Source organism: Lagenorhynchus albirostris, chromosome 3, assembly GCF_949774975.1.
Source record: "Lagenorhynchus albirostris chromosome 3, mLagAlb1.1, whole genome shotgun sequence".
Classification (NCBI taxonomy): Eukaryota; Metazoa; Chordata; class Mammalia; order Artiodactyla; family Delphinidae; genus Lagenorhynchus; species Lagenorhynchus albirostris.
This window is the reverse complement of record NC_083097.1, coordinates 118451541-118463330: the sequence shown is the minus strand read 5'-3', so window position 1 is coordinate 118463330 and position 11790 is coordinate 118451541. Positions and strand designations below refer to the sequence as shown.

Genomic DNA, 11790 nt, shown 5'->3' with positions numbered 1-11790 from the left:
GCTGGTTTGTGTAGTTATTGGACCATCTTGCTACATTTTTTTCTTCATATTTTGAATAAGTGGAAGAGGTGGAAAATATCAAATGACTGATATTGTAAGAACCACTGGTCTCTAAATTTAACACAATTGAGACAAAAATAGAAATCAGGAGGAATGAGACATTTTTAGCTTCAACTGGATGCTCATAGGACTTAAACCAGTTGGCTGTGTTCACCTGAGAAAAAGGGCAAATGCAGGAAACACGCAGAAAACATTGGAAATAAATTATCTGAGATTATGTCTAAAAAATGAAGCATAATTGGGAATTCCAGAATGATTTAAGAGCTCTACAATTCCTCCCTATTTTAACCCATTATCTTTTGAAGAACTAATATATTTTAGGGAATATATTGAGTATGATATGAAAGAAACTTCCCCTGCTGAAAAATTGGCCCAAGACCAATTTCTTTTCTGTTTACTGAATGATTCTGTATCAATCTATATGAAGATCAGAAAAAACTGCCTTAGCAATTAACAAGTGCAAACCAAGATATTAAACACTAATCCACAGCAAAAGTTGCTACACAAGAGACGTTTATTAATGTTCTGTTGTATTTACAGCTTTAACATACCAAACCAGGGTGAATACCACTTGGTAGAAAGCACATCACTCTACACTATAACACATTGGTCTCTGCTAACACATTGTAAAAGCAAGTAGTACAGTATGTTAGGGATCATCTCAAAAGTTCCAAGCTAATTCTTTCTTTGCTCCTGGTAACTAATCCCCTCCCTACTCCTAGCCCCTGGCCTAATCATCAGGAGACAAAAGAAAAAGAAAAAAAAGGGGTAGGGATTCTAATCACAGAAAGTATCACCAATTGCATTTTATTAGTAATTATGCTGCATTTGTCCTTGTCCTTTCTATTTTATACAGTGATAACACCTTTACAATCCCTTAGGTACACAACAGAATAAGGTACAGCAAAATTAGAATACAGACTATAAAAAATTAATGCTTATCATTTACCAATTAAGAACATATTCTTGACCACACCTTAAATGTATTTTGCACTATGATTTTGTTTCTAGGTGTTCACAGTACAATTAAATAAATTTCTAGATTAATTTTAACAGCAAAATGGATTATGTGCAGAAATGCAGTCATAACAAAAGTTATACTTTTGAGAAAACCCCTTTTTTAAATGGCCAGCATTGTACATATCTTACACTAAAATATTTAATTCCAAATTCATTTTGAGATGGAGGATGAATAAAGCAAGATTGCCCCCTACTGACTACAGGGACAAGGCTCATGCTATTTAAAATGACTACAAATAGATAAGGCATTATTAGTACACCACAGACTTGATTGCGAGAGCTTTTTCAAACATTAACCACTAATGATTCAATGATTACAGAATTTTGCATTAACTATTAAAATTTTACATCTAGGAACAAATAGAGAGAAATGATCTTTGTCAACAGTACTTTATTTTTTTAAAGCAGGTGATTATTCCTCTGTGTTCCGCCTCTTGATTCACTTCCTGCAGGTGTTCTCTTGCTTCTTGGGAGAGAATTCATAAACGCAGGAAGGCCTCTGCCAGAAAACATCTGCCAGAGAAGGATATTGAATATTGAAACTCTGGTTAAGTTGTTATTTTGGCTAAAAGAAGGATGTAGTCACAAAAGAAGGCAGGATGTCTGGAGACACAAGAAGTACATTTTTACATAGCTTTAAGATTACTATACACTGACATCATAGTATTCAATAAACGTTACATTTTTGGTTCTTAAAGTTATAAAGGACTGTAGAACTAGAGAGAACTTGAATGCTTTCTTAAAACCCACGAGGTCAGGGGTCTCTCTCTCTCTCTCTCTCTCTAAACCTCCTAACAAAAGAACAGAATTCAAGTAGCACTTCATCCTACACTTAACCTCAACAGCAATGACTGAAATTTGGGGACAAAGACACAGTAGAATCCAAATGCATAGGTAATTTTCCACACACACTCGAAGCTGTTTACCCTGCCAATTCTGCCAAATCTCACAGGAGGAAGATTTCCAATAAGGATGCCAGTGATATCAGTCTATACTTGAAGTAGGGCAAAGTTAGGAAACAACTATAAACTCACAGGTACCACAAGTACTTTTTCCAATCAATTAGAAAAAAAGTGACTGTATTTTGGGGCATGTATCTCGGGGTGGGGGGACTGTATATAGCCCCAATTTTTAAAAAGCAATATACATGACTAAAATAAATACTCTCAAAATGATGTCCATCTATTTTGTTAAATGCAGTTTTCATCTAATACTCTAAGGCACTTTTGTTTTGGCATATAAATTGGTTTGGTTCTCATGGAAATAATGGAAAAAATACAAATAACTCCCTATATTACTGCTAAAAAAAATACTCTAAAGAGATATATTAACAGCTTAACAAATATTTATTGAGAAACTACACTGTGATACCCTATACCAGAAGAGAGTTGGATGGGCTCATACATAGGCCCCTAGCTCACTTTTCCATCTTTCCAAATTACTGTAAAAGCCACAAGCAGCCCTTCTGTATCTTTTCTAATTAGACTACTGTATACGTCTTTAAAAGGCTGGCAAGATGCAGAAAAGCTACAACACTGGAGGAAATCAACATGTTCTTTTTGAACACTTAATATTTCCCAAACCCCAAATTCACTAACACTGGTGTTTTGATTTGAAGTAAACCAATGATATTGACGTAAGAGCAACTTTTCTTCATGGAGACTTCAGAATGTGCAGGGACAAAGACACAAGAATATAAGGAATCATGAAGGGCAAGTAGAACCAAAAAGAAAATTGGTAGACAGATGTCAAATAGAGATTTTTCAATGAGGCTAGCTACACTCACTACAAGCCTAAGTAAATTCAGTTTTACCACTTTCCATTAACAGATAAAAACTGATAGAATGATTACTATAAAGTCAAAACACTAGAGTTTTGCAAGAATATGAGATACAGTTCAGATACAGTTCACCTGGCCACTTTCTTTAGTTCATGCTGCTTCCACGGAGGCAAATTAGTTTTAATAGATCCCTCAAAGTCAGAGCCACCCAACAAACATTAAAAATGCATTAAGAGGTCCTACCTACTGTACAGCACAGGGAACACTACTCAATATTCTGTAATAACCTATATGGGAAAAGAATCTGAAAAAGAACAGATGTATGAATATGTATAACTGAATCACTTTGCTGTACACCTGAAACTAACACAACATTGTAAATCAACTATAATATTAAAAAAAAAATCCATTAAGAGGTCCTAGATAGGTTACTAATGGGTGATCTCAATCACCATACAAATTCCAAATGAAAAAGATTGCTAGAGAGGCACTCACTGCTCTCTAAGACCCAGAGGCCTGTTCTGATCAACTTGACTCACAAGCTGTTACAAAAACAGTGATGGAATGCCACGTTTTAGGGACTGTGGCTATCATTACTAAACTTTAGATTAGATCACTTCAGAAACAAAAGGAATCCAACAGCCTACAGATCATTTAATTTCAAGAGGAAGACAACAATTTCTTCTAGGACACTGTGTGATTTTTTTTTTTTTTAAGCAAAAATTCCCCTGGAAACATTTTCTACTATCTTGCTACTTTACAACACAGTCCAAATAAGTGAAACTAACTTGAGGTGAATTAAAAATAAAGACGTATTAAGAAGGAGGGGGAAGGTTATAGAAAAAAGGAAATGAAAACACTTATCACTACGTGGAAAAAAGTTAAGAAGATATCTGATGCCTCATATGTATAGCTCACCAGGTCACAGCAATCACTATTTAATTATGAAGGGCCCTATCTCATTAATGCCGCGAGGGCTTACAAATTTTCTTCCCTCCTATTTCAGATGTGGTTAAAGTAACAAATTTAAGATCCATTATACTTCACATATACAAGTGCTTTTGCAGTAGTGTTAGATTATCAGTTAACTGTGTTACCACCTTACGGTTACTATAACTAGCTCCTCAATTATCTGGCAGCATCAAAAGAAGTGGTACTCCATAAAAATTTATTTTCCAGTTCATTGGTAAATAAGATAAAGTATGGACATTTTACATTTTTGACCATTTCAGATAAAGACGTTTCTAAAAGGTATCTGTTTCTTTTTAAACAACATAGAAGGAACATTTTGTTTTTCCTGCTTCCTCACAGTCACACACTTCTTGCTGCCACTGTGCCCAGCTCTAGCAGTTCCTTCTGGCTTTTTTTGCTGTGAGGCAGGAACTCAAATTTCCTTTATAAGCTTATAAATAAGTTCTGAAAGGGAACCTGAGAGTTGCCCTATGATAGTAGTACGTGAGCTTTAGTGTTCAACTCTTGTAATATCTACTTTGGCTGGTTAGAAAGAAGGCCTTTTGAGGTCATTTCACGGTGTGTGTGTGTGTGTACTATATTTTGGGCAGCCTAAATAGAAAAGTCACTATTCTTACACTTTTTTCTAGTACAGTGCCAGATCTTAGCACGGGAATTGAGTTATTTTTCTCTATGGCAAAGTTATTTTAGAAATTCCCTACCTGTGGCTTTCTGGCAAAAAGGAAGCCCACAGCTAGCTTTTAACTAGTGATACCTCCAGTAAAGAAAGTAAAAGGTCTTGGTGAAAGAAAAGAAAATCTTCACACCTTACATGATGGTTTTCTAGTACATCTTCAAACTAAATTAAACTAAATTTCCTCTGAACTAGAGAAAGAAAACATTCTACTTTTGGATCTGGATGGACAGTTCTTACCCCTGTCAAATGGACAAAGGAAATTCAGTCCCATGAGATATTACAGCTTTTTGGGTTCCCTCTGGGGATACTGAAAGTTAGTAAGGAAGTTATTAAAATTCTAAATGCTGCTGTAAGTCCCTAAACCCCTAATTTGGAGCTCTGAATCCTCTGGGCATGTCTGGGACAATTTCAAATCAACTAGGATATCAAAGTCAGACAGGAAAGCAAAGAAACCCTACTATGCCCTCCACTGGGGAACTTTATTCATATACCTCTAAGTCTCTGACAATGCCTAAAGCACTGTAAGGCCTCTGGCTCCAAAATACAGAGAACACCAAGTCTATAATATCCTTTTACCCCTTGCAACAGCATTATTACTTAACTAAGGGCTGCCTACTTCAACTCATAACCCTAAAGATGCTCTGTTTTACATTTAGAATATACCCATAAAGCATTTCAGAAGTTTTAGAAAATCAAAACAATAATAACAAATTTTATAAACAAAAAAAACCCTCCAAGTCCCTAACAATACAGGAAAACTGAGAAGTTCAGGCTTTCTCTCAACCTGTATTGTCATGTCAACCTGTCATGTATTAGAAGCAAGAATGTATGCATCCTCTAATAAAGCCTGAAATTGCCTTCTAACTGAAGAATGAAGAGAACAGACAGCGTGTGGCCTCATTCCATTTAGAAAGTCAAAGCCATTAGACTAGACCTATAGAATCTGTGAAGGAAGGAAGAAAGGGAGGGAGGGAGGGAGGGCAGGAGGAATCTGTCCCCTCAGGATATGTTGGGCACCAATGGATTAGGGGAAATCTGCAGGTGATTTCAAGCATTCATCCTAAGAAGAACTGTGGCGACCCCAAAGAATTAACTTTTTTTTTTTTTTTGCGGTATGTGGGCCTCTCACTGTTGTGGCCTCTCCCGTTGCGGAGCACAGGCTCCGGACGCACAGGCTCAGGGGCCATGGCTCACGGGCCCAGCCGCTCCGCAGCACGTGGGACCTTCCGGACCAGGGCACGAACCCGTGTCCCCTGCATCGGCAGGCGGACTCTCAACCACTGCGCCACCAGGGAAGCCCAAGAATTAACTTTTGAATCTATGGTAGGTAAGAGTTAAACCTAGGGCTTAGAAGTAACTACAAATTATAATCAGATATGTAGAGGAAGAAAAAAGATGACAATGGTTAACTACAATAAAACCACACAAAATATCTGACAAGCCTCTTAAAGTTAGGATGTCCCAGACACAAACAGGCACATCACAGGCATTAGGACCTAGGCCAGTGGTGTCAGTGTCCATCTGTGCCCAGACTGTGTAACTGAATTCAAATTCAGGACACACCACTCAGGACATTTTAAACATGCAACAAAACATTCCTTTTCTTTTAAAAAAAAAAAATCATACACACAAGTGGTACTCTTAATGGCTAAAATTATCTCTCAAATAAAAGTCCACGCTCCTTTGAAGAAACTGACTTTAACCAACAGAACCTAAGTTCTTTCCATGCTTTATTTAACTTTTATAAGAAATGCCTTATGAATATACTCTACCATGCAAGTATCTGAGCTTATCTGTCACTGTAACCTTTGTTACTTATGTAAGAACATTTAATTATACATGTAAAGTGCTTAGTACAGTATCTGATATATCAAAAAGTTGACAAACATTAGTTATTACTATTACGCCATGCTTGAAAAAATTTTTGTTTCATTTAAGTAGTTCTCATCACATTATTCTGTTGCTTAAAAACTTTCAATACCATCTCACCACCTGGCAAATTAAATACGGTACTTTCTTTTCTAGAAGCATATATTCTGAGACCACCACGAATCTTCAAAACTGAGAACTCTACTCTGCATGCTAAGATCACCGCAAATCTTCAAAACTGAGAACTATACTCTTAGCATATGATTACTTACATAAACTATGATAACCCAACAGCAAATACAGAACAAACTAATGTTCACATGGAGTCAGCCTTGTGTTGAGCCAACACATCACTGGGTTTAAAGGGCTGCTCTATGAGTTCAACACTTCCACCGCAAACGGGCTTAGTGCTCAAGATATTTGAGAACACTTTCTCAGCCTGGCTTTCCAGCCTTAATCCTCAACACTCCTTTATGCTACAATCACACTGCTGTCCCTTAAGCCAGCTCCGTAACTTCTCTGCCTCTATTCCTATTCAATGCTTGGCCTTAGGTGACTCTGAAATGCTTCCCCACCCAACAATTTCCACGATCATTTACACTTCCTACCTATCATTTCAGGTTTATCTCAACTGCTACAACCTTCACAAATCCTTGCTTGAGGCCTTCAACCAGCCTGGTCCCACCTGTCCTCAACAGTCTTAAGTAACAAAGAGTCAACTCCACGAAGGTTAGATCTTGTAACCAGAGGCCTCTCTCTGGTGTACTCTTTCCCAAGATTCCCTAACTCCTCCTTTTTGTAGCTAGTGATGTAAGATGGAGTCAGCCTCTGGGGAAAACCACGGGTGAACCAAAGAGCCTCGGCAAGGCTTAGTCCTCCTGTTCTAGGCAAGGGAAAAGGCCCTTTCCTCCCCTTCCTTTCCTGGGGTTTGACACTACCACCAGAATGGTAACATTAGGATGGGAACCTGAAGAAAAGGGATCAGCAAAGCCTCTCTGACTAACCTGAGAAGACGGAAGCCTTGATGGGCTTGTCAGTGGCCAGGCAAAAGGAGTTCCTAAAGTACTCATGGTCCTGTCAGCTCTGGGGTTTAGGGCCCCACATAACTGAGCTGAGTGATCAGGCCTGAGAGGCTCCTTCTCGCTACAGTCCTCTGGAACCGGTAAAACTGCAGGCAGCAGTGGCTTTGGGATTCACGATTCAAAGATCTAGGACCCTGAGTCCCAGTCGAGCCTCTTCTGCATTGTCTAAACATGAGATAATGTTTTCTCCTTCGGCAGTTTTTCTAACTTGCCTTTTTTAATAGTTTTTTTCATAGAAACACCCCTTACTAAACTAGAAACTAAAAGACAAGGCTTCCTTACCTTCTCCATATCCCCTACCGCAGGGTGTACACTCTACTCTAAACCTGAATAGTCATCTGCAATGTATCACATGATTACACTGGGACTACAATAAAGTTTTTTTCTTTAATACCTTTAATAAATAAAGAGAACTCTGGTCCTGGGGAGATTTGAGAAAGTTTCTGGCATCTTCCGGACTTTTGCATAATTGATAAATCCTCTGAGAAACAGGAGAAAGCCTAATTTAAAAAAGAGAAGTCAAGAATGAGTTTATAATTCCCATATTAAGTCCACTCCCCAGAAATATCCCTTCTGATACCAATACTTCATCATTTTTCTGCTAAAAACTATCAAAACACAATTGCCTCTAAAATTTCCAAAGGATTTCCACACCAAATTTTCCACTTCTCAATGAGAATACATAATCTCAAGAGCCAAAACAAAGTCTCTTTTGCACATTCAGAATCTAAGTGGTCTAAAAAGGAAAAAAAATAAGATGGGGCCAAACATTTACATTTGGAAGCCTCATTGAGAAGCATTATCAAAACCTACCTTCTCTCCCCTGCCCCAACTCTGGCCTTGCCCCACGGCTCCAGGGATCTTAGTTCCCCAACGAGGGACAGAACCTGCGACCACAGCAGTGAAAGGGTGGAATCCTAACCACTGGACCACCAGGTAATTCCCAAAAGCTACCTTCTGAGTTCCAAAAAAGTATTCCAAGATAATATACTCTTTTTAGAGAGGTTATAAACTGTTTTTCTCAAAAAAAAAAATTCCATCCTTTCTTGCTGTGGGCTTCTTTTTTTCCAAAGACAGTACATAATGTTGTCCACTAGATGTCAGGCTCCCCTTACCTTTACAGCAATTCTCATATTCTCAACTGTATTTCTCTACTCTTAATTTAGGAGTCAGCGGGGAAGGTGAGGAGCCCCCTCCAATGGTAGCTCACATACTCCCGGCCCTCCTCCTCCAGAGATGGTCCCTGAGTCTTAGACACATTTTTTTTAAACAGCTTTATGGAGATATAATTTACACACCATAAAGTTTACCCATTTAATGTGTACGATTCACTGGCTTTTAGTCAGTTAAAACTATAATCCAATTTTAGAACTCTGTCGCCCCTAAAAATATCCTGTACCCACTAAGGAGCCATTCCCCATTTCCTACCCTCCTCCCATCTCCCCAGCTCTAAGCAATCACTTTCTTTTGGATACATTTTAAAATATACTCAAGGAGTAGAAGACTCTTTGTACTCAAATAGAAATGATTTTTGGCAGTAACCAAGAATCATCAGCACTGAGCACAACATCATCCTTTTGGCACCAAAATCAACAAGCCAGCTCCAGTCAAAGGATGGGTGCCATGTGGGAATGAATATAGGTCAGTTTTGCTAGACATTTCAATTTTGAAAGGTTAAAAAATGCAGGTATTTTATATGAAAATTCTTGATTTTCATGCGAAGACAACTAATAATAATAAAAAAAAAACTTCTTGGGGCTTCCCTGGTGGCACAGTGGTTGAGAGTCCGCCTGCCGATGCAGGGGACACGGGTTCGTGCCCCAGTCCGGGAAGATCCCACATGCCGCGGAGCGGCTAGGCCCGTGAGCCATGGCCCCTGAGCCTGCACGTCCAGAGCCTGTGCTCTGCAACGGGAGAGGCCGCAACAGTGAAAGGCCCGCGTACCGCAAAAACAACAACAACAAAAAACTTCTGAAAATAACTGTGGAACATACAAACCACAACTGCAGGCTAGCTATAGCTTATGAGCTGCCAGCTTGAGAACTTTGTACAGACCTGTTCTCTGCAGGAAAAAAAAAAAAAAAAAAGTTCTCTCTGCAAGGGGTTCCAAAAATGACCCAAACACTGGATCCAAATACACTAAGTACATCCAAAGTCTCACTACTTTTTGCTTATCAGTAAGCAGTAAGATAGCAAGAATGATGAATTACCAAGTACTATAAATTCATCTCCCATGAAACTTTAATATATGAAGGAAATCAGCCCATTAAATTTCTTTAAATTATCAACGCTGTCAACAATCAACCTAAAATTATGCTTAATGACTCTTCTTTGGTCTATTCAGGATTTGCTTGGACTTTAGGCGGCTTGGGGGAAGATGAGGAGTCAGACTTTCTCTTAAAGGTACAGTTTAGAGAATAAGCAAGTCAAGGAACTACTCCTCTAAAGTAACTCTCCTGTAGGTCACTTTTAAAAAAAGTTTCTCAGTAATCAAGGGAAGGGGTAAAAATCACCCTCTCTCTTTCCTTGGAATGCCAATGACCAATAGTAGAGCAGATGATGCTACTGGGGAGGTGGGGGATGGCATCATGGATGACTTGTATTTTCTAAGTAAAATTTAGGGTCAGCAATACATGGCTCTATTACCCTGGGTAAAACAGGTAGGTCCTGAATATATTAAGCACCTGTCAGGCATGGGTTCTACACTGTGCTAGCCAGACCCATTAGCAGCCCTGGAACAAAGGATCCTAATCAAGGAGACAACAAAAAGGCCTGAAACAGGAGAAATGTTAGGATAGGAGAAAATGATGTCACAGAAGCAGAGTGAGGCAATTATACCATCTTTAGCAGCTACAGGATGTCTCTGCTATTGTAGAAATGACAGCAGTGATGATGGTCTGTTACTGTATCATATGTATTTTCTCTACAATGAGGAAACCAACAGTATTCACCACACTGCTCATTTCTTTGCTTTAAGATATCTTGGAAGAAAAGATTTTAAAATAAAAATTTAGAGTAATAAGTATAATCTGAAGACCAACAACCTGAAATGGCTGGTATATTTTTTTAAAAAAAATTCCTCCCTCTCATCACAAAATAATTCTTATTCGCAACAACAGCAAACTAAAGAATTCTGGAACCCCAATTCTTACTAGACATAACTTCTGGTGGTTCTTCCAGAAGTTATGTCTAGTAAGGTTATACATTTTCTGTTTTCTACCGATAGATCCAACTGAATATAGGCCACATACACTCATGAGTAGTTCAGCTGGTTACAATATACCTATAAGCAATTTGGGGTTGAGCTTGTGAATGCTTTGCGGCAATAACTCACAAGGGGAAAACAGATCTATGGACTATAAAGTTATCTTATCAGTGTGCCCCTCTGGCTACACAGGAAATGTGAGAAGTGTATATGGACGGGTTAAGAGAAATTTATCACCACTAAGAGACGTTCTATGAACATTTATATTACTCTGATGGTGACAAGAGCCTAATCCTTGAAATATTTTAAAAATTATACTTACTATTGCTAATATATTACTGTATAGTAAGTGAGATGAGGGCTTAACAAAAGTAATTTTACTTCTAAAATTTAACATAATCTTTCCTCTCCTTTGTCTTTGTTAAGAGCACTTACCTAAAACCAGGAACACCCACCAGAGCCAGTACTGACCATCAAAATATCCAGGGAAGTAAGTGGAAAACTGAAAAATAAAGCAAAATACTTCAGAGCACCTCAGCAGATATAATTTCACATTTTAGCTTAAGAGTTTACAAAACACAAGATTTTATCTTGTATACTAATGCTATTCATTTAGTTCTTACAAAAATTTCTAAGAAGTTAGTGAAAGTATTTTATACAGTACAGATCTGAAATGATTATGATATACGCAAACATATTTTCTTTCATGGAAAAGCAATCTTGAAATATGATAGCTTTCGGCTTTACATACGCCTTGTTTTGAAAGTGCTCAAATCTGCTTGTTTTTAAAAAAAAAATTTTTTTTTTTTTGCCCACGTTATTTTCCGTTGTAGAAATATGTCTTGATGATAACTTTCATTTTGCTTACCCAGTGCCAAACCCAACTATCTGACCTCTTTTCTAATGATCCCTGATTTTGTTCCTATGCCTCCAGCCATGTCTTGACCTTGGAAAACTTTTGTCACATACATCATGATGATCACATTCCTTTGCCAGGGACTAGCACATAATGTTATTCTGGCCAATGGAACTGAGGGCTGCTGAGAAGGTTTCCTAGCTCTTAAGAAGAAAAGGAGGAGAAGAAATAGTTCCCTTTCTTCTGTTGAACACTGTTGTGTTTCTGACG

General features: G+C 38.1%; 1 protein-coding gene across 2 annotated transcripts in view; it reads right to left on the bottom strand.

The window, feature by feature from the left end:
- Positions 1-556: 556 nt before the first annotated feature.
- Positions 557-11790, bottom strand: part of NDFIP1 (Nedd4 family interacting protein 1) — a 50675-nt gene continuing 39441 nt past the window's right edge. The window contains exons 6-8 of one of the 2 annotated variants that reach the window (XM_060143872.1): positions 11100-11166; positions 7854-7959; positions 557-1593 (exon numbers count right to left, since the gene is read on the bottom strand). In XM_060143872.1, the coding sequence (XP_059999855.1) occupies positions 7856-7959; positions 11100-11166 (171 nt within the window). In that variant the 3' untranslated portion in view covers positions 557-1593; positions 7854-7855. The remainder of the gene's footprint in view (positions 1594-7853; positions 7960-11099; positions 11167-11790) is intronic. The other variant, XM_060143871.1, reaches the window with a different exon arrangement.